General features: G+C 35.5%; 1 protein-coding gene and 1 long non-coding RNA gene across 2 annotated transcripts in view; one reads left to right on the top strand and one right to left on the bottom strand.

Moving 5' to 3' along the window:
* Nucleotides 1–24,038, bottom strand: part of IGF1 (insulin like growth factor 1) — a 60,296-nt gene that overhangs the window by 10,409 nt on the left and 25,849 nt on the right. Inside the window, exon 3 of the mRNA XM_013181061.3 lies at nt 8,696–8,877. Coding sequence (XP_013036515.1) covers nt 8,696–8,877 — 182 coding nt within the window. The remainder of the gene's footprint in view (nt 1–8,695; nt 8,878–24,038) is intronic.
* Nucleotides 441–22,519, top strand: LOC106035917 (uncharacterized). Its single transcript, XR_001207012.3, has 5 exons — nt 441–1,372; nt 14,409–14,530; nt 18,632–18,821; nt 19,124–19,197; nt 22,198–22,519. It is a non-coding gene; the product is annotated as an uncharacterized lncRNA (long non-coding RNA).

The following is a 24,038-nucleotide window of genomic DNA, read 5'->3' as shown; positions in this document are numbered from 1 at the left end:
ACACATTGTTGTTTGGTCGCTTGTTTCTCTTCCAGCTTTTCTAAAACTACCCTTCTGTCTTTAGTTTTCCCTAATTTGTACCTTAGTTTTCACCTTGAAGCACTCATTCTGGATGAACCCCTCAATTTTCACCGATTTTCACTTAAAGCACCATTGCAGCACTTCTGGAGAGTCTTACACTGTTAAGGATCCTGCCTTATGCTACAAATGGTTTGTTTAACATTTTTTTCAATGATCTAGATGAGAGGATCAAGTGCAACCTTGGTAAGTTTGCCGACAACACCAAGTTGGGTAGGAATGTTGATCTGTTTGAGGGTAGGAAGTCTCTTCAGAGGGATCTGGATAGGCTGGATAAATTGGTCAAGCCTATTGGCATGACATTCAACAAGAGTAAGTCCTGAGTGCTGCATGAGTGACTGGAAAGCTGCCCAACAGAAAAGGACCTGGGGGTGGTGGTCGATGGCCACCTGAACATGAGGCAGCAGTGTGCTGAGGTGGCCAGGAAGGCCAGCGATGTCCTGGCCTGCAACAGCAATGGCGTGGCCAGCAAGACTAGGGAGGTGATTGTCCCCCTGAACTTGTCACTGGTGAGACTGCACTTCACATATTGTCTTCAGTTTTGGGCCCTTCACCACAAGACGGATATTGGGTTGCTCGAGCATGTGCAGAGAAGAGCAACAAAGCTGGTGAAGAGACTAGAAAACAGGAGTTGTGAGGAGTGCCTGAGGGAGCTGGGGCTGTTTAGAGAAGCGGAGGATGATGGGAGACCCCATCATTCTCTACAGATACCCGAAAGGAGGCTGCAGCAAGGAGGTATCTGTCTCTTTTCTCAGGTGACAAGTGAGAGGATGTGAGGAAATGACTTCAAATTGTGCAAAGGGAGGTTTAGATTAGATATTAGAAAGAACTTATTTATGGAGAGGGTGATCAAGCACTGGAAAGGGTTGTCCAGGAAGGTAGTGGAGTCCCTGTCCCTGGAGGTATATAAGAGATGTATGGATGTGATACCAAGGGACATGGCTTAGTGATGGGACTCAGTTGGTCAGACTGATGGTTCAACTTGCTGATCTGGGAGGTTTTTTCCAAACTAGATGATTCTATGATTCTAAGTGTTTATCTCGTAACAATGCATTAAGAAGATGGTAATTCCTTGACTCATCTGCCTTGTTTTTTCCTCATAGTAACAAAGCAAAATAGCCTTATTACTGCTGCCGCTAGGTTCTCCCTTTTGAGGAGAGCTCACCAGGATACAGGAAAAGAATTATAAACTATGTGCTATTTGCAAAAAGTCATATATTCTTGAAGGCTGCACACTCATGATCTAGAAGAAGAAAATTGAGAGCCTTATTATAAAACAACGGCTATTTTACATGTAAGTGATCAATTCTCTCTGCTAATGTTTTCTGACTTCAAAATGGCTTAACCATTGCAATAAAGCAAATACCATGATGCAGCAGGGTTTCAGCTCTGGCATGCAGATGGCAAAAGAGCTGTCATAACACACAGGCTAGCTTTGAAATTGAGGGGACATTGCAGTTTGCTTTAAGAACAGTTTATCTCCTGGAATCAGTGTTTTGATCCATAAATACATAGAAGTGGCATTGTTGGTTGTAGCATTAACATGCATGCAGGAAAGTCCTTTGACACGTATAACATATTTTTTCAAAGTATACCATGTTGAGACTCTTGAAAACAAGTGTGAATGCCTGAATCAGGATTTTAAATCTGCATTTACTCTGCTATAGAAAATTGTGCCTTATTTCTCTAGTCTTTGAAAAACGTAATTAAAAATAAATTTCCCATTTGTGATACTTGTTTAATGATCATGTCCTCTGGTCTCATATTTAGATCTGGACAAAGACAATAAGCATGTTAAGATGTCAGTTGCAAAACGTCAACTTTGCATAAGTCAGTTTGTGAACAGAGAAGTGCAGACTTCAAACCTACCACCTTAACCATGGATCTTTGGAGACAGTGCAGCATTAATATTAGGATAACGACTGCCCCACTGACAATGAAGATCACTTAACTAAGTTGAAGATTACTGGGAAGCATGCAGTATCAATCTTATACTATTAGGATGGACTTTCAAACTTCATATTGGCATTAAAAGATCTCTTGCTTTATTGATAACAGATGGGAAGTATAATGTTTGTAGTTTTCTGTAAGATATGATATCTTAGCAGTGAGCGAAGGTCTATCTGAAAGCTTTTTACTTTTGTGGGCAGTGTGGTCAATAACAAAATAATAAGACTGTAAAGTAAGCAATGGGTGGAAATAATTTTCTGAAGTGAAAGAGGCCAAGTTCTGCTTTCAATTTTTTTTTGAAATTACTAAAGTGAAGAAGCCACGTTCTGCTATCTGTTACACCTAAAGCTTCCCTTGCTGTCTTTGATAATGTAGCATGGATGTACAACAAATTAGGATTTGCCATTGTGCATATTTTGGTCTGTAAATGTACCTGTGAGTTGATAGAGAGCCAATTACAAAAGATACTGTCAATCTTAGAAAGAATAATGTGAAATAATGCAATATGCTTTCTATTTTCTTAATGACATTTTCATAAAGTAAAAATATTAACATATTTACCCCTCTCTCTCAGTTCTGCTTACTATTTATTTAAATTTGAAGATTAGATAAAATCTGAAAGGATTTTGGCTAGCATCTGATCTTTTGAGAGAATCCAGTTCCTATTGCTACTTTGTTGATAATACATTTATGTGTATTTTCCACAAATAAGGATTAAAGAAGGATAAAGAATAAAAATTTGAGGAAGACCAAAATTATATCATGAGGTACACCTCTTTGGTCTTTTTGCTTAGGGTGCAAGGAAATGGCATGAAATTACCCTTTTTTTTTTTTTTTTTCTTTTCCTCTTCTTTATTTACTGGATTTCATAATCAGCCTTTCCAGTATTGACTTCATGTGTTAATTCTCAAGGTGTCTTGTAGTCTTAAATTGATAAGAACTTTTTGCCACTGGTTTTATGACACTGCTTAATTCCAATTCACAGTCTTCCTTTATATACACAATTATTGTGGAAATAGCTTTATTTCCTTTTCTTGAACAGAGAACAGTTGTTTTTCAAAGTTCTGTTCAACAGTTTTCCAAACTGCTGTTAAAAATCATTTCACTTAAGGATAAATACACTAAAACTTTTTTTTTTTTTTCTTTTTTTAGCATTTCTCGGAAAATAGAATAATGAAAGAAAGAAAAGCTAGATGAAACCATGTACACTGAAGATAGAAATTAATTCTCCTTCTTGTTCCTCTTTCACACAGTTTAAAATACTAGACATAAACTTAGTGTAAAAATTGATGAAACCATTACTCTGCCTTCCAGTTCAAAACCTGAAAGTTTCTCCCTCTTCCTTACTCCTGCCTCACTAGCTGATGTATTTGCTCATTAAATGAGATTCTAATCTGAAAACAAGGTCATCAATTGTTCTCATAGTTTTAGGAGAAAGAAAAAATCTTGATCTATAATGTGCTTTGGTTTTACACCTATTCTCTTTGTTAAAAGTACAGGAACATCTCTCTTAGTTTTAGAAATGTGCTGACATATGATTAACGTGTGTCCTCTTTATGAATGTTTGTTTATATATATAACTAACTGCAATTGAGGTAGATTTTTATAATGGATTTGTGATATGCAGTTGATTTCCTATTTTTAACCATTCTGGTGACATGAATAGTTAGTATATATATATCTAAGCACCTTATTTTTAACACTAACAATTCTAACAAAGCTTTTAGCAGAGTATTCAAGTAATGAGCAAGTGAACAAAGCAAGCTTTGGATAAACAGAATTGATGAGTAATCATTTAATGACTGGAAAAGAGATCCTGGAAATTGTTTGGATTATTCAATCAAATCTTCATATTTCCCTTATTCTTTTAAAGAATAAGGAATTACTTGCTGGATTCTGATCCTGCAAAATTTTACTATTTGTTTAAATATGCAAATATTTTCATAAATCTTATTTCTATGGAATTTTAACTGTTTGGTTTACTGGGGTCTTGTTTTTGAATACTATCATAATTAACGTAAAAAGGTGAACTACTAAATTTCAGTAGCTTTGGTTAGAAGCAAAGGGATTTTAAAGTGATATTAAATTCTCTGAAATTCAAGGTTTTGAGGAGGCTGAAAATAGTTTAATGAAGGTCAATTAAGCAAAAAATAAAATAAAATAAAATAAAATAAAATAAAATAAAATAAAATAAAATAAAATAAAATAAAATAAAATAAAATAAAATAATAGAGCTGCAGTAAACTAAAAAGCTTTATTTTGAGATTAAAATGTTTTCCTTTGGAAAAAACAAAATATTCAATTCCAGCAGTTCCATTGTGAAAAATCTGACTTTTGCTTTTCAAAAGATCTTTTTTTTTTTTTTATTCAATGTAATAATGAGATATAGAAAAGCTAATGAATATTAGTAATATAAAGTATACAAATCAAATTAAATAAACAAAAGAAAGGAAAACAGTCTTTATGGCCTTGGCCTTAGCATTGCAATGGAATGTAAGATAATTCTATTTCCCTTACCTAAACAGTCCAGAACAGTTGGTGTGAACATTTTTAATTTATTATTATGTTTTTTTTTTCACTCTGAACAATAAACTGAAAATCAAGTTAAATCACTTAGCTTTCCTTAAGAAACTTATTGGAGAAACCAATTTCATTACTTCTAGTTCTTACATATTCTATGCCATTTCTGTATTTCTGGACAGCTGCTGTTGTACTAAGGAATCTGAATGATCAGGGCAACATACTCTAGAACACAGAGTATGTTGAATGGAGATTATAGGGATAAAGCCTATTCTGTTTTACCATTGCAGATCACATTCAGAAGAAGAGAACCAACAGATGTAAACAGCTTACTAAGTCTTAGCCAGCTATGTTGGTTTTGCATAATTGCTGTTGCAGATATGATTGTTACATCTACATATCATGGCTACTGAAAAAAAAATATTTTTACATTTTCTCATTGACCAACCATTGTCCAGTTGCCACCAAAAATTAGAAGATAACATCTCTTCTGTTTCAGCTTCTGAGCATTTAAAAGCAGAGCTGCTACTTCAGTATGGACTATCACGTTCCCCAGCTTGGATCAGTTGTTCTACACTGGCGAAAACAATTTGAAGGCTCAAAATGCATTTCAAATTGCAATTTATTTATTTATTTTTTCATTACACACGGCTGCTGACCCAGACAGGTTTGGTGACCCCTGTAGGCTATGACTCAAAGAGCATAAAATATTTCTGGGAGTAGTGGAGATGCTTCTTTTGAAGTAGGGCACACATGCTCTAGTGAGAGTTTGGTATCCTTTAGATAGATGTCTGAGAAGGATGTTTGACTGCTGGGCACTAACAAAAACTACATATTTCTGTAGTTCACAACTTCCTTAAGGCCCATAGTGCTGAAATCCAGCTGGAAAGATAATCTGAGTTATCCCATCTGTTCACTAGAGACTTTGGAGTGGTGAGCCTGTAGCTATAGCATTGTGCTCTGAAGCATGCTTCATTTCTCTGTGCAAGCAATTATGCATGTCTGGTGCATTCATTGGCTGCCCCAGTTTAAGGTAATTTTGGTGTAGGCTGACTGTGAAAGAGCAAATAAAGAGATGGTGAAAGCTGGGTATCTAAATTAGGATAGAGTTAAGGTTGGATATGTGCTCCATTGTATACAGCAGCTGTGGTAATAACAAAGTGCTTCTAAATACCTTCTTTTTATTTTTATTTTTGGTGAATCAGTGAAGTATGTTTTGTGTAATATGTATATTAACGAAGTATTTGGTTTTTAGTTTTCAATATACCTTTATATTTATTTGTGAATAAAGGTCTTATAACAGGAGAAATAACAGTCCTGTAGAGAAAGAAATATTTTGTTTGTTAGCTACAAACAAACAAAACTCTACACACACAGTCTCTGTAATTGGATTAAATCTGGTTTTTGATGCTGGCCTTACATCAGCAAATAGGCATTTGGGGATTTCCAGGCCACATTAATCATTCAGTGCCTACTCCTCATTATTCAGATTCGTGTGTGTAATGTAGTACATTTGTTCATAATGAAATGACTAAAGATCAGCATCAATATGACTTATAAACAGAAGAACAACCCTCCTCTACTGAAATAAGTTTACCAAAGTTCTACCAAATTGTGCATAGGAAGAATGATCTGTTCAAGGACTTTAGAAACTAGACCATCTATAAAAATACTTAAACCAAAGCCAAAATCCGTGATTTTTCTATTAAAATGGGTTATGAGCAGATGCCAAAAAAACCTACATTGGTAGCATGAAAGGCATGAAAACCTAATTGTGCACAAAATCTGAGATGTTCTGCTTGACAGAACATATTATATGGTTCACTTAATCCTGCCTTAAATGCTATACTAAAATAAGAAAATGCAGAGATCACATATATTATCTTACATATATAATTCTGTATATATGTATAAGATATATGTCATATATAAGATAATATTCACAGAGAAAATATTCTAAAGCAGAAAAAAAATTGTTCAGCTTGGAAAAATAATTTGTCTTTGGTATTTTTTTTTGTTGGTGGTGTTAAAATCAGTAAATATCAATGCTATGAATTAGCTAAATATATTCATACTGGGGGAGCCTATCCAAAGAAAAAGCATGGCATTGTCTTTCTTTAATGGAGGCCTATACACTGCAAAAAGAAAAAAGAAAGGCACAACAGTTATATGAGAATATGTATTAGAGCTTTTTCACATAGTTTTTTCTTAATGCGTTGTTTCATTTAACTATATATTCCTTATTTACCATAAATCTGAATTATACTTCCTCCTACCCCTTCTGTATTTTTTATTTCCTCAATCTAATTTTACCCATGAACAGAGGTTAAGGAAAATTTCATTTTTTTTTCCCATCAGATTTCTATTATTTTATTGCCAATTTCCCATCAAGAAGCACTTATAATTTTTCTGCTTCTGTTCACCTCTCTCCTTTTCCTGTACATATTCTTCAATAGTTTTCTTTAATGTGAATTTTTCTCTAGTTTTGTTTTGTCTTCCCTTACCTCAACATTCTATGTTTTATGTGTGATGCAACATGGTTCATTCAGTCCTTCAATATTTCTCATTTTCTGAGCCTTTGATCTAATTCCTTTTCTTTTATTTTCCTCCCCTCTTCATTGTCTTTTTGTTGTCCTTTTCACCTCTTGCCTTCTCTCCTTTTCATTTCCTGGATGCTTTTTTCCTGCATCTAGGTTGTCTCAATTACTACATACTCCCTCTAATTTTTTCCCACTTACAGTTCCCTTTTGAACACCCCCTTCTCTGCTGCTGCTCAAAGATACAAGGCCTTTCTTCTGACCCTTCTAGTTCATAAGGAAAATATTTCCCTGTCTGTCCTTTTACCAGATAAAAAGACATCTGTCTAAAGAATGGCATCATTCTTGGCCCTCCAAGGAAAGTGGTATGTTAGTGGTATCTATCAGAGGGCTAACAGGTATCTTCTCTCCTTTCACTTGGCATTACAGAATGTTTTACCCATCACCCAAGTAACAAGTATGGGAGGAAGCACAGAGATTACTGGCCAAGCTTGTTTTCTTTCTTTTCGTCTTTTTCCACAAGCCTTAGATATCTGTGTGCCCAGATAGGAATAAACCACAGGGTTTTCTTGTCCATTGTTGAGCTCTACCTGAAGTAGACTTCACTTGTTGTCATGTGAGTCTTTTGAGATGTTAATGTCTAAGGTGATACTTCCCAAGAAGAAGCATACAGCCATTCCTTTAAAAGGTTGAACACTCTTGAGGAAGAGGTGAAATGGGTTCCCTTTTATGGATTAGTTTATAGAAAAGAAATGGATGCTGGAACTATTACAACTGTGAACAAAAATAAAATATGTCACTGGAGGTTTACAGAAGATGACAGATAACATGTAAAATAGATACTCAGAACTCAAATGGAAGAGACAGTTGGAAGAGAGCTTAATGGTAGCTTAGTCTAAGATCTGTTACCTAAACTACAGGCTCTGTTGAGGATAAATGATATTTAACTACATATATGTACAGTATCTAATACAGCAGGGTGAAATATCTGGATACACTGAACTCCAGAACTATACAAATTATAACAATGAATATTTGAAGTGCTTGGAGAACATACATTTTAAACATTAAATAGTTAAAATTAAGCATGTAATGAATGTAGTGACTATCAAATTCATTTAGTACAGGTAAATAAAAAAATAAAAACCCAAAATAATGATGAAACAAAAAAAAAAGATTGTTCATTTACACAATAAAATGAATAACAGAAGCACTCATGATCACTCATTCTACCTCTTCTTTACAAAGAAGGATGAGCGAGTAGTTTGTGGATAGATGAGTATATAAACACTCAGTTTGGTTTCTTTTTGAAGGAACTTTTAGGTGCTATTTATGATTGGATGATGTGAGTACTTGTCAGTTAATACCCAGAAACAGGATAAAATCTCATAATTACTAGCTTAGCAAATCCATTTTTTTATTCTAAGAGGTGAGATAGAACACTTCATCTCCTCCTTATTTCCTGCCGTGGACACTGTTTTCCAAAAACACACTAAATGTCACTGTCCCTAGCAGGTAGAACACATCAGTTGTTTGCTACGTTACCAGCCTTGACACAATTTCCCTTCCCTAAAATAGATAGAGCATTTTATTTTTTTGGCCTGGCCTACCTTCTGTGCTTTTGGCATATCAGTGTGGCGCTGAGCACGTACAGAGCGTGCAGACTTAGGTGGCTTTATTGGAGCACAGTACATCTCCAGCCTCCTCAGGTCACAACTCTGGAAGCAGCATTCATCCACTATTCCCTTGTGGTGTAAGCGTCTACTGCTGGATCCATACCCTGTAGGCTTACCTATTCAAAACACAAATGGAAAGTTTTTATGTTAGAAAGAAAATGCAAAGATCTCAGCAGCATTCATATTAAGTTGCATTATTTTAACTGAATCACCAATGATAGTTGTAGAGGCTGCCTGTGTGTATCTGTTCTAAGACAATGTCCTTAGATACAGCTTCCAAAGATATTCCTGGAAATGGCCAGCTTGGATCTTTGTGTATGGATAGCTGCTATTTAAGCATTTGAGCAAACTTACATCTTCTTAGAAGAGTATTATTAAAACATTTTCTTGAACTGTCTTGGCATTGAAAATGGAGAGGAAGGAAGCTATAATCTGGCAGTTAGAAGCCTTGCAAAGGGAATTTACTTTTTAGCTTTTGGATGAAATCTAATTATTGAGCTGATTGAAGTAGCTGGTGTTTAAAGATCATGCCTGTGTAGTAGGCAAGTATTTTCTATTGAAAAAGGCTTCATTGAGCCACTATATGAAGATAGAGTATGCTCCAAAGGGGAAATAAATACTGTATACAACTACATAGGGTCTGAGATCTGCAAGCTCAAAAACTAATGGGAAGCAGGAAATGAGGTAACTCAGTAACTAATGATATGCAGCAAAAATAGGGTGATGGTTGATGGAACAGATACAGACAGTGTTTAATATTGTATAGCTTTACACAAGATGGAAAATTGGACTGACATAACATGATTGTTCCTGTGTTTTGTGTTTTTACAGGGCATCTGTAGGAAATACTTGATTTGTTTTTTAATTGCATTTTTCACTCAGCTACATTAAAGGGTGACATTTTCATTTACAGAACTGTCAAACTGTCTTCTCGTCTTCTCTCTCTCTCTTTTTTTTTTTTTTCCTTTTTCCCTGGGATTTCTGATTTCTTTAGTAACTAGAGATTTCACTGCCATACTATGCAAAGATTACACACCCATTATTTCCTGGGCTTGTTTGAATAAAACCCAGTTGGATGTGTGGTTGTTCTATTATGATATTAGAAATGAATGAACAGTAAATTCACACACACACACAAAAAGCAGTTGCTGACTTACTACATCTATTTTTAAATTCTGGTAGATTTTGGTTTCAGACAGTAAAATTCTGAAAAGATTAAATGTTTTGTTTTGACATTTTCAGCATTAAATGTTTCCATTTAGACATGATACACATTGGATAAAACTCCAAAATATGGAAAAAAATGAAAGAATATTGCACCAAAAGCCAAAAAAACAAAGTAACTTGATTCAGTCAGCTCAACCACTTTCTTTCCTTTCTTCTTCCTTTCTTTCTTTCTTTCTCTCTTTTCTTTCTTTCTTTCTTTCTTTCTTTCTTTCTTTCTTTCTTTCTTTCTTTCTTTCTTTCTTTCTTTCTTTTTCTTTTTCTTTTTCTTTTTTCTTTTCTTTTCTTTTCTTTTCTTTTCTTTTCTTTTCTTTTCTTTTCTTTTCTTTTCTTTTCTTTTCTTTTCTTTTCTTTTCTTTTCTTTTCTTTTTTCCTTTCTTTCCTTTCCTTTCCTTTCCTTTCCTTTCCTTTCCTTTCCTTTCCTTTCCTTTCCTTTCCTTTCCTTTCCTTTCCCTTTCCTTTCCTTTCCTTTCCTTTCCTTTCCTTTCCTTTCCTTTCCTTTCCTTTCCTTTCCTTTCCTTTCCTTTCCTTTCCTTTCCTTTCCTTTCCTTTCCTTTCCTTTCCTTTCCTTTCCTTTCCTTTCCTTTCCTTTCCTTTCCTTTCCTTTCCTTTCCTTTCCTTTCCTTTCTTTCTTTCTTTCTTTCTTTCTTTCTTTCTTTCTTTCTTTCTTTCTTTCTTTCTTTCTTTCTTTCTTTCTTTCTTTCTTTCTTTCTTTCTTTCTTTCTTTCTTTCTTTCTTTTTCTTTCTTTCTTTCTTTTCTTTTCCTTCCTTCCTTCCTTCCTTCCTTCCTTCCTTCCTTCCTTCCTTCCTTCCTTCCTTCCTTCTTTCCTTCCTTCCTTTCCTCCCTCCCTCCCTCCTTCCCCTTTCATTTCTTTCTTTCTTTCTTCCCTTCATTTTTATCACTGAGACCAAAAACCTGTTATTTACAGATTTTGGCAAAGAATTAAGTTTTAAGAAATTACTCAAGCTAAATAAAGGAAAAAGGTATATCAACAAAGATGAAAATTCAGTTTCTCTTTGAGAAATTCTTGCCTCCTATGCTTATACAGCAAATTCTAGGTTAATATCCATATACCTGGTCTGCAGTTGTCAGTTTGAAGACAACAACTGCATTTTGCAATTCTCTGTGATTAAAACATATGTCCACTGACAAAGAACCCTTGAGGCCTCAGTACATCCGTAAATGAAAAGACCTCTAGTGGTAAAGTATGTCTAACATTTTAGCCAGCAGTACAGTCAGCTAAGAACTAACTATCCCCATGAGCTTTGTAAACCCAGACAATAGGTTTTTAAATGTCTTTTTCCAGGGACTATAAATTAAACAAAAAGAAAAACATGCTTACTTGGTATATTGCAATCCACTGAGGCCCTCTATACTGTACATTGTCTGCTAAATAATTTGTTTCATAAGACTAAAGAGAATAGCAAGCCAGGAGTAGATTACGGTAATATTTTGATTTGTGTGTGTGCATTGTTTTCTGTGTATCACTGGAAAGATACAGAGTTGGTGGTTTCTGTTTTTGTTGTTGTTGTTTGTTTGTTTGTTTGTTTATTTGTTTGTTTGTTTTGGTGTCTTTTTTGTTTGTTTTGTTTTGTTTTCCAGACTATTTTCACTCACTAAGTTATAAGTTACAAGCTTTTCCCTAGAAATATTTCCAAAGCCTATTAATCAGATTCTCATAGCCTAACACTTTTGAAATTCAGCTTTCATGATAAAATCTGGAGTGTCATTACTGTGTTGGATACCCGGAGCTCTTCAACATTTTGTCTTACTCCCATTTAAAACATGGAAGGGCAAATTCTGTTCCTGTATATGAAGGTGTAACTTCTCTTAATAGATCCAGCTAAACTGGCACAAACTGTTGATTAGTTAAGCTCACCTTTCTTTTCTCAGTCTACCAATTTGTCATAAACAAACACATTCTACAAGCAGATCAAGGGAGGTGATTGTTCCCCTCTATTTTGCCCTCATGAGGCCCCACCTGGAGTACTGCATCCAGGTCTGGGGCCCCCAGAACAAGAAAGATGTAGACTTGTTAAAGTGAGTCCAGGGGAGGGCCACAAAGATGATTAGAGGGCTGGAGCACCACCTCTCCTATGAAGAAAGGCTGAGAGAGCTGGGGATGTTCAGCCTGGAGAACAGAAGGCTCCGGCCACCTCACTGTGGCCTTTCAGTACTTAAAGGGGTCTTACAGAAAGGATGGAGAGGGACTCTTCTCAGGTAAATGACAGGACAAGGGGAAATGGTCTTAAACCTTTAAAGGAGAATAGATTTGTATTAGGCATTAGAAATTCTTCTCTGTAGGGGTAGTGAGGCACTGGAACAGGTTGCCAAAAGAAGTTGTGGATGTCCCATCCCTGGAGGTGTTCAAGGCCAGGTTGGATGGGGCCTTGGTCAACACGATCAAGTGGGTAGCAGGCATCCCTGTCTGTGGCAGGAGGCTTGAAACTATTTGATCTTTGAGGTCCGTTCCAACCCAAGCCATTCTATGATTCTACAATTTTTTTCTTTTGAATGGTATTTCACAGAAGCTAACAGGCATTTAGGTTTGGTTGATCCTTTGACATGCTGTGATCATGTGTTTACTATTATCATCCCATGACTGATAATAGTAAAAATAAGGAGGGACAGTTTATTTATTAATTTCAACTGGCTTTCCATGATCTTTCTACCTAGAAAACTGTCAAGCCAATAGAATATTTTAGGATTAGTATTATTTTGCACTTTTAAGAATCATACAGATGTCAGATCCTCATGACATTCATAATAGATAGACAATGTTATCTCTCAGTGACAAAATTTAAATCAATAAGATGAAATATCTGTGCTAAGAACTTCCACAGGTTAACAACAGAACTTGATAGTAGAAATCTTTCTTCCATGAGTAGCAAGACTCTAACTTGCAAAGTCATTTTGTAAAACAAGTGATCTTGTTCTTTACTGAAACCAATTATTTACTCTATAGAGCACTTACTAGGGTAATTTTTCTTAGTGACATATTTTGGTCAGCATGTTCCTCTAGGAAGAAACAGTGGCTGATAGCAGCATATTTATGGGATCCATTTGTATAAGAAAGGTTTATAATGGGAATAATGAAAGGAAATGTAAAGTTTCAAAGGTCTCAAAAATTTGTTAGCTCTTTTGTTATTTAACATTGTTAACATTTACCATTTAAATAAGCCAAAGATGAACTGGTTGGTAGAGGTGATTTTTTTGGAAAGTCCTTCATCCTTTTTAGTAATCAGTAGTTCTTTCCAATTTGTCCATGCCAAGCCTATACTTACACAACTTTACCTGTGTTTTGCCATTTTAAATTTTGCTCAATTATGTAATCTGATGCTTTCTTTCCATATTTTTTTTTTTTTTTACTGAAGGCATATAAAAAAAAGCAGTGATATGCAATGGGATATATAGCATTTTGTGAGTGTATCAGTATTGTTTGTGTTGTGAAATCTATGACCTTCTGGTAAATATGGTCATTTTCACAGCAATATATTTGATTTGACTATACATGAAGTAGAGGAACTATGCCATGTACTGTAGCTTTAATAATATATCTCATTCATTTGTGTATCATGTCTTCCCATCCACATTTATTTGTCTTTGCAAACTTTAAAAAGTCCGAAGTTTTATTCACGTCTAGCTACTGACTTGTGTGATCATATGCAAGTCATTTTACCCTTCAGCATCTGAATGCAACTGTTTATAAAGTTGATAAAATACCTTGAATAGCCCATGAAGCATTACCTGCCTTATTTAGTAGTCAGTAGCAACATTCCTCCTGTATAACTATATGTTTAAATAGTTAATTCAAATCCTGAATTTTAGAATCTTTCAGGTAAAATTTCAGTGTACTTCAAAATTATTTTTACTTTAGCCAGACCAAAGACATGTACAAGTTGTTCTTCTTTATGACAGAACGTTAATTTTATCAAGCAGGATATAGTGTCCTATAGTAGTTTTAAAAACCTCTACGGAAAATGTAATGAGTTTGGAATTAAATCACTAACACATCAGTGATGTGGTCAGCAATGAAACAGCATTTATTTATAGACTGAAATATTCATGTATTGCAGGGCATACTAGCTACTCATCCTTCATTAAAAGAATAACATAAGTATTGTGAAGTTAAATGATATTATTTAACTTTTCCTTTAAAAAAGTTTTCCTAAGGTTTTTGAAAGACCTACCTAATCAAGTATCCTTAAATTCTGTAGGAAATAGAAACTGATATTATCTGAAGTGCTGTATAGCAGGTAAAGAAAGTGAACAGAAATTAATAGGAAAAAATGATTATTTTTCAGTAATCAGTATTCTGGGCTGTACTTTTGAGAAGTGTCTAGTGCCTACATTAATTTAAGATCAATAACTTTGAAATTACTGCTGTCCTCTTATGTGCTGCTGTGTATATCATTACTACAGGCAAAGATGAGATAAAGAATTACAAGGAATTACTATCACTTCTGCAAGTATTATTGGTACTCCACTCATCTTCTTCTCGAAGGACTACAGGATCAAAATGGTCCCAGCTGATCATTACCAAAGTATGTATGCAGATCTAAGGAAATGTTCAAGCTCCTGCACAGTCAGTTGGGCTAAAGCACATATTCAACATTAAGAACATGCCTGAGTGCTCTCCAACACAGGGACTAATTTAACTAAGAAGTTAAGTTAATCTGTAGACCAAAATCCATATGAGTAAATAAATGTGTGTTCTGTGTGTTCTGCACATTTTATATCAGTATTCTATTCCTTAATTTTTGATGATATTGCCTTAAAATACTGACTGATCAGTCTGTGTCAATATACTGGGCACCCATATAGCTCATTGTCATCCTTCTGACACAGTTTCATTGCTGCCTTCCAGCTGTTATCAAAAGTTTCCTTATATTTACTCAACCTTCAAAGTGCTGCCTGTGGACATATAACAGTCCTAGGCATTCCTTTTTGCTGATGTACACTGATTTCCTTGGAGGTTTCTTTCCTTTTTTGTCAGTTGCAGGCTCAAAAGAGGTCTCATATCATGTAGGTCAAAGTTTACTTAATAGAATTTTTGGCTCTCATTTAATCTACTGCACCAAATATGTGAATGTTTCTTTCCATGTGCTACAACCAGATACAAAGTTTAGTCACACTGTTCTGAAGTTAACTGAAAGCAGGCCAAGTTCCAGAATTCCAATAGTTAAACAGCTGGCTTCTGTACTAACAGCACTTCCCTTTAAATAATGCAAAACCAGTGGAGTAATTCAGTAGGGCTGGTTTATGCTTGATTTCTTTGTTTCCTTCCCACCCCCCAACCCCAAATGTTTCATTGATGCTACCATGCCTTCTGCTAGACTGACGGCCTCAATGTTAGAAGCACTGGTGTAGGTGGACTATAAAAGTTTCAATTGTCAAACTACCTAGACATTCTTTAGAGAATTAAAATCTACTGTTATAACACTAGCATGAGGAAATGACATGAGAAACAGCCCAGAATAAACACAAAACTAATCTATTTCAGAGGACTCTAGAAAGAACTGTGGTATTGTGTCCTCGAGGTTTTATGTGACTCTTTATATGTGCTGTACATAGTGTGTTTTTCAGCCCAGGAGCAGAACTCAAGAATGCTGTTTAGACTGTAATTCAGAAAAATATAATAAATCTGAAAAACACTGAACCATATTCCTAACTTACTAATAGAGTCAACCTTCGGTTATAACTGCAGCTTTTAAAGTAACATGAAAGGCTATTGACCTACTAGTGTACAGTGATCTTTGAGAATTTTCTTTTTGACCAGAGAAACTCGATATGTTTTTCATAAAATATCAGGGTAATATAATTTGTACAATTTTGAAGCACTGACAGCATTTTTGGGGTATTTCTGTGAGTGATCTTCCAAAGTGGTGTGATGACAAACTCTTTTTCTCATTTACCAGTATGTCCAATTTGTAGCCTACAGTATCTGTATGTATGTAGGCATACTGAGGGGCAGTAGGTCAGCCAGAGAGAATTTGTCCATGCCTGAACAAGGATGAGGCTCTCTACTGCTATATTGCAATGTAGAACTACAACATCTTGTACTCTGGGTCCAGGCTGGGAGCTGGTGGCTTGAAGTATTTTTGAGTTCCATGTAGTGTCGGCCTTTTGGTGGCAAATAAGACTAGGGATGCTGAGTTTGCCATTCATTTTACCCAGTTTCACTATCTGAAAATTAGGGGTCCAGTTTAAGATAGTCAACAGGCAGGTGTGGCTGAGTGGCTTAGTCTGTTTTGGATGCATTACTCAAAATTAATTGTCCTCTGAAAGACCCTGTGTTCTTTCTTTGACTACAGATAAAGCTACCTGATCTTCTCCTAGAGTTTACACACAACCTCTAGATAACTGAAGTCAAACAAGATGATTTCCATTGCAAGTGATTTGTCCTAAATCACAAAATATGCTGCTGGTGGAGTACGAATCCATTTCCATTTCCATTTTAGCAATTAAATATGATGACCATATTTGTTCTGAAAAGCATTCCATCCAGTCTGCCATTTAATCATGTATCTCCTTGCCCCTTTGACTATGTTTTGTACAGTAAGGCTAGTATCCTTCCGTATTTGTGCATTATAAATAAATGTGTATGCAAAATGTGTGTGTTGATATCACTTTTAATCTCCTCACGATCTTAGACAAATGATTTAATATTATATCAGGAATACTTCTTGAGAGTACTCTGGAATTTCGAATCAGTATTTGGAAAATTATGAGTCAATGTTCAGTCAGCGGGAAATGCCTTTATTTTGATACTTCTATGAAGTATTGAAACAAACATACAAACAAGCAAAAAACAAATGTTATGACCTGCTGTAAAGTTTCTTAACCTTATGATTTCAACTTTGCAAAGTAGGCAATCTGATTTTCATGTAAACAAGCTGCATGTATTTTGAAGCTACAATATTTAATATTTAGCTTCCATTTTCCTTCAATGTTTTGTCAGTGCCAAAAAAATAATTATGCTTAGACTGATTTTTGTTTGTATTCATCAAAATAAGCATATATTAGCATTTATAAATGCTCAATGAATGGATGATCTAGCTCTGAAGTCTAATTTAATATGCATGAAAATAGAGGATAAGCTTTATCAGTATGCACAAGTAAAATCTTTATGAAAGCATATGCACTTGTTAATAGTGAGATATTGCAAGAGAGCTACTGCTTTGCAGAATACTGGATTGCACTAATTACTGAGTCAAGAAGGCAAGAAGATCTTTGCTTGCTGTCCTTGTCCTTTAAAATACTAGGCAAGTAAGACAGGCAAAGCATAGGCACTCAATTAATACTCCTCTATAAGAGAAATCTATTAAGTCTTGACTTAATTACTTGAGGAGAATTTTCCCTGAGTAATTAACATTTATAAGATGCACCTTATGAAAAAATGCAAACTCTTTAACATTCCAAGTGGTGAATAAAACAACTATTTCACTTTAGTAAAATTTGTTACCCAACAAATGTAGATTTATCCCAAAAGGTGTCTTAATTTTAAATTTGCGTGTCTTTGTTTACCAGGTAGTCTGTTACACAGTAGAAGAAGGTTGATTTTTCCTTTAGAAATACTCTTTTAGAAGCATTTTTTTTCTTCATTGTATATTAAATTGAAAAATAAAAATAAAAATCCTCTTTCCCTAAACTTATTTCCAAAGCACAGCTCTTGTAACAATTTACTCTCACATGCAGCTGCACCGTACTTTGCCCTCTTTATGGAACTGCTGCTTTGGAGGCCATTAAGCATATTAAGCATGTGATAGAGCCATTATGCTTCCTTCACACAGTAGTTCCTAAGCCAGTTGCAACGTGTGAAGAGAAAGACCTATAGTTTTTTTGAGTATTGCACTGGGATATGAAACGGAAATTTTAGAGTTTAGAATTCTTTTGAGGAAAAAAAAAGAGCAGAAAGAGTGGGAAACAATATAATGTATTATTTTACACCAATTCAGTGCTCTAGAGGGTGAAAACCTTGCCAACCTAGCACAATTTACAAGCCTACGTCAGATTCCAGGGCTGGAAAGTGCCAGATGCTGCCAAAAAATATATACTTTGGCAAGGGAAATGCTTTGCTGGACAGAAATTCACTACTGCAAGAATGGGCAGGTTTATCGAGGTTTAGGACAAGATAATTAGAAACCAGTAGGACATTGCTACATTTGGATATTTCCCACTATAGTGCATCCAGGAGGACAACAGTAATACAGTCATCCATCCATAATGACAATACGTTCTTTATTTTTCTTGTATATGCTCTCACAATAAATAATTACTGCTTACCCTTGTGTGTGGTAGAAGGATGATCAATCATGTTATGACCTTCCATGCCTTTCTTATCTCATAGCCAATGTAAAATTCTGATTTATTTGGATTGTCAAATGAATAAAAATGCAAAAAGTGTAATTGGGTGAAATCCTAGCATCAATGAAGTCATTGGGAAATCTTTTAGTGCAGCCAGGATTATGAATCAGGTGTCAGAAGCTACTATAGAACCTGATCCAAAATCTATTAAAATCTTTAAAAATTTAAATATTAAAATTTTTAAAAATGAAAAATTAAAAAGGACTTCCACTGCCCCTAGTGGGCTTGGCATCAAGCTGATAATGAACAATTGCTTGCATTGTCTTCCAACCTTACAGTTCAGTTCATCTTAGTGGCATCTGGAGAGATTTGCATGGAGTGGATGTGATGTGATTCCTTGAAGGAGACAAGAACAAAAGAATCCTGATGTACAACGTGAAACTGAATGACTGTTTCCCGGAGTTAATCCTACTGACTGCATAACAAACAATACAATGTTTTGCAGTGTGTAACCAGGATTTTATCAAGGTACTTGTTCTCAGCTGTATTCTGGGAAATGAAAGCAAATAACAAATGACAAACATGGCACTCTTATTCTTGCATCACCTAGTTAGAGGGAGAAGGTTTGAATGGCTGTTGCATAATACTGAAATTAAATATCTCCTCTCTATCTTTCACTATATCCATGGGTGCAGCTATTGTCACACATTACAATTTCTATTTCTGCTTATATGACAGTAGTCCTTCCAGGGTGTAAGCAATTAGGAGGAGGCCACTGTTATCTAATCTATTATACAGACAAATGTTGACATTTTTCTTTCCCTCATTAGAAACAATATGACACCAGAAAGGAGGGAGAAAGAAGACACTAGGAAGGGCATGGCTCACTTCTCACTCACATTAGGTTTGTATTTGTCTAATAAAGTTAACTTCAGCAGATTTACTCCAATATGTGCTAAGTTCTGGAGCTATAGGCTCTGTTTACTGAGATCTGATATCATTGTGAAGGGCTTTGTCAGCAAGAAGCATCCAACCTTGTACACTACTCTATGCAGCAATCGAGAATAAGAAATAATCAAGATTCAGCTTTGTACTTGTGCAGTAATTTGAAAAGTATTGCCTGAGTCTTGTTTAGACTTTCAGTAATTGAACCTTTCTCTAGAAGCCAGAAGCATTAATTACTTAAAAAAATATTAAGCAAAGGTAAGATGACAATGTAGTAGTTTTCTTATGGCCAACACTGCAAATGTGAAAACTTATATCTAATTGTCTGCTACTTTTGGGCTATTGGGATACTTTTACTCATGAAGGTTGACTTTCAAGATGCCTGATTACCAAGGACAAATTAACCACTGCATTCTGAAGGGAATTAAGACAGAAAGATTAAGAGTCAGATTCTTTTATCTTCACTGATGTTAAACAGTACTTTATCCTAAATAAAGAGAGCTCTTTGCAGGTAAAGATACTACTTAGTTTCAGGAATATTTATGGAATCTAGCTATCAATTATTTGCACAGGAGAAGGCTGTGACAGTGCCAGGAACTGAACCTACATCAACTTAAGCACTAGGCCAATGTCTTAACCATATACCTGTCTTCCATTAACCTTACTTTTGACTTGTTCGGTCATGTAAAAATCTAATCTTGAAAGAAAGCATTCCTTTGAGGTCATGATGCTCCTGTTAAACTTGTCTAATGAGATAAAAGAAAAAGTGAAACTTTCCAGTGAAGTACATAGTCATTAGGGAGTGAGGATGAAGTCAATGGAGTGAGAGAGGGACAGTGAGTTGTATCTGGAAACAACAGATAGCTAAATCTAGCTGAAATATACTGCTATGCTTCATTCACCTTTCACTCACACTGGTTTCTACCAGTTGTAGCTCCATTCGTTAGTGATTTAATATTGCAAAAGGAGCTAGGAGGATAAGTTCCAGTGACAGGGACATAAAAAAAAGAAGCCAGTGCTGAATAATAAATGAAACTACTCTTATTCTCCTTGACAACCAAGCACACCTTCTTATTACTGAAGACATGCAGAGAGATCATAATCAAAGTAATGCTGATATAGTGCAGGCAGAAATTGGTTCCAGGATAGCATCTTATACACCAAAACTACAGTTTCTGTAGGATCATTGAAGATAGCAGGGCTTATAGGCAGTAAAGTTTTATATGAAGCAAACAGGCAGTAATCCTGTTTTTACAGGGCTGACAATGACTTCTCCAGACACAATTTTTAAAAGGGAATGTGGTTTTCTAGGTAGATTTTTTTAAAGATCTCACTTGCTAAGTTTCTATGGCTTTTTAAGAGAAGTTCAAAGATTTTAAAAGTTCATTTCCATTGAAAGATTTTTTTCTAAGTAATGAAAATTATTCCTTTCTACTATTATCTTTCCAACTAGTTTAGACTTGATTAATGATTGAAACCTCAGCATCAGTTTAAGATGTTTCTCAATGGCTTCTCTTATTTGGTAGTTTTGCTGTCCTTTTGTTTCTCTGTTTGTTCTCTGGGTTAAATAGAGGAATCAAGTTCAACAGAAAATAAGTGGGGGTGAATAAGTATGCTTACAATGGTGTAGTCTTTTTAATTTATCTTATTATTACACTAATATGTAAGCTTAGTAATGACTCTGTAAATGTTAACGTTTTTAGGTGTGCTTCATTCTACAGAATCATTCTTCCCAACGTGGCCAGTGACTTCGCATGTCATTATGTCCACTTCATCACGTTAAGCATATTTCTGTTCAGGAGCTATGGTTTTCGTGGAAAAAAATAACATACAAAAACCCACAAAACTTGTCTTACGCTTACTTGGCCAGTGGAGGGCCTATATGGTATCACGGAAAATGAAAAAGTACAATCAAGTGAATGTCATGAAGTGTATTTCTAAAGAATCTTTTATTCCTGTATTGTTCATTAGAAATTACAGCCATTTTTAATTCTCAGACATTTAACACCTATAGTTCTTTAAAATGCTACTAAATCTCAAAGCATGAAGGATTTTGAAAAAAGTTGTTGATTCTCTGAAAGCATAGATTTTGAGTTGTGCCTGAAGATATTTCTTGGACATAGACACCAGTATTAAGGCCTTTTCAAATATTTTTGTTGAGTCTTTAGATATTTAATTTTGCATTTGCAAGTTATTAGCTGTATTTGAAATTAATAATCTAGTATTCAAACATGACATTAAGAGTCAAGCAGTACACAGCAAACTGGATTTCAGGCATACTCTGTTGGTACCCAAAACTTGACTTACTAAGATCATAAATATTTTCAAACAACTCTTCTTAAGTAGTTAATTGTAGTTCTACAATTAAAGCTGATATTGATATATAGAAACCAGATCAAATAGCTAGAAACAATACTTCCACACCAAAAAATGTAATCCCTGTAACATCTTGTTTGCTTCTTCTAATTTCTTACAACTAAAGGAATGGGGTAGTGTCCAGAGGAGGTTAACTCATTTTCAGCTGTAACAGACACACAGTTAGAAAGCTTTTTTTTATTTTTTAATAACATATTCAAATTAATTTTATCATTAGGCACTCAAATTTCATAACAAAATGAAATAATCTCTAATATATGTTTCCTCTGACGGTGCCTCCTGAAATCGCTATTGCATAATTGTGATAATACTTTCAATCTCCTGCACATTTAGCATTTATACACTCAGAGTGTGGATGCAGAGGCCGACAGCATGGTGTTTCTCTCTCTTAAGTCATTTAGTATCAAAACTGCTTAGAGTTCTTTCCATTCAGAGTAATTTTTGGATAAAATATGACTGTTGCTCTCACAGAAACTTTGGTCAAAACGTATACTAAATGAAAGTTTTCTGTGGTTTGGGAAAGTTGGATTAATTTTTTCCCCTTGTTTTTCATTTTACATTCCTCTGAACTCCTTTTTCCTAGCCAGAAAAGGAGGTGCCGAAATAACCTAAAGAGGCTGTGCAGCCTGGCTGGAAGAGAGAAGTTCAGCAAGTTTAGTGAGAGCGGCTGTTCCTGTGAGATTTCCAGCTGAAGGGCCTTAACCAGGATGACACTAATTCTGCAGATCTCATTCTCCTCATTTGTGAAACTCAGAGAAGTTTCAGGTCAGCATCCAGGATAAAATCATAATTGGAAGTAAAATGAAGTCAATTTCACAGTTACATTTGTCTAAAATGAGTCTGTTTTCTCTCCTCAGCTTCTAAATGATTGTCTAAACTGCATCTCTTGCGATTTTGCTTAATTATTTGCAATCTCTCCTCATCTGTCATTTGCTTATGCTTCTCATACATTCCACCTCGTCTTCTTTGTAATATCACTTAATAACTTTTCTAATGAATTTCCTAAATTCATTCCAGCATTCTAGGTATCTTTGTTTATGCCTCTAGCAGTTAGACAGCAGGTCATTAAATAAGTTGTTATCAATTTAAACTTCATAATTGTTTTAACTTTCCATCCAGCATCATAGAACTGCTATGCAATCAACTGTGATCACTCTAAAGATTAAAACTACAAAAATAAATCACTGCATAAAGTTTTCTCTATGCAACTTAAAAGCAAAATTTTTTGTAGAACAGATAAATTTAACATATATCACATTTAGAATTAGTGAAAATGAAATACAATGAACATAAGTGTCATCCTTGCTGTTTTTTTTTTTTTTTTTCTTTTCTTTTCCTAATCTTAGTGATGCAAAGTATAAACCAAAAGTCTGGTGCAGGAAATAGCTGCATAGTATTGACCTGGACGAGACTGAATCTCTTTCTCTCTCTCTACTTGTCTGTCTTTTGTTGTGTGCATGACTCTGACCTTTTGCCAGCAGCTGCTATGCAGCTTTTACATAGAATACCCACTGGTACTACTGTGGTGTGTGTTGCCCATATAATGGCTTTTTGTGTTTTTAGCTGTATATAAAATGAGAATATTGCATGAATTACATGCTGTGGTGACATATATATAGGAATTGTTTCTATGTCATATGAGATAGAGAGATGGAGCTGTTGTAATGGAGTAGTATCACTAGCCAATAGATCTGATCACTGGAATTTCCTGTGTATTAATTATATTCTAGAGCGCACGTGTTAGACCTCCAGAAGATTTGTGTGATTGGCACAGAAGAGATAAAATTTACCCTGGTATTGAGGGTCTACAAAAAGTCTTCCTATCCTTCAAATGCATTGTGAAAATTGTTCTTGATGTGAAGGTGTAATGAAAAATTGAAGCAAAATATTGAACTGACAGGGACCGTTGTTTACTTCTGCATTGTTCTCAAAGTTTTGTATTATTTCACTTAGACTAGCTTTGGCCATGTAAACCTCTGGTCCCTAAACGTTAAGGGCCAGGAGATTTCACACTCGTTGCACCTGCAGGCCCTCGTGTGGGGCTGGAAGGCCGGAGGGGGGCAGCGGCCTTGCGGCCAGTCCCGGGCGGCAGGCCAGGCGGCCGGGCGGCGCTAGGGGGCTCCGGCGCCATTCGGTAGCCGCCACGCGCAGCTGCAAAGGGAAGGGGACAGAGAGGGGGAAGGAGAAGGAGAAAGGAAAAGGGAAGGCGAAGGCCCAGTATAAGGCTGTGCCCGCGCTGCACAGAGACTGTGATCTTATGGGTAGTGTGAGAGTGGCCTGTTGAAACTCCCCCCTTATCCTCTTCACCACAGGGGTGTTAAGAAGAGGAACACTAGTTAGATGCTGCTGAGCAAAGTGGAGTCAGGATTCACTCCCTGTTCTGTTTATAGGTACGGATGGGAATGGTAAATGCCATATTCAAGC

The sequence above is a fragment of the Anser cygnoides genome, chromosome 1 (assembly GCF_040182565.1).
Source record: "Anser cygnoides isolate HZ-2024a breed goose chromosome 1, Taihu_goose_T2T_genome, whole genome shotgun sequence".
Lineage (NCBI taxonomy): Eukaryota > Metazoa > Chordata > Aves > Anseriformes > Anatidae > Anser > Anser cygnoides.
This window is presented reverse-complemented; position numbering and strand designations above follow the sequence as displayed.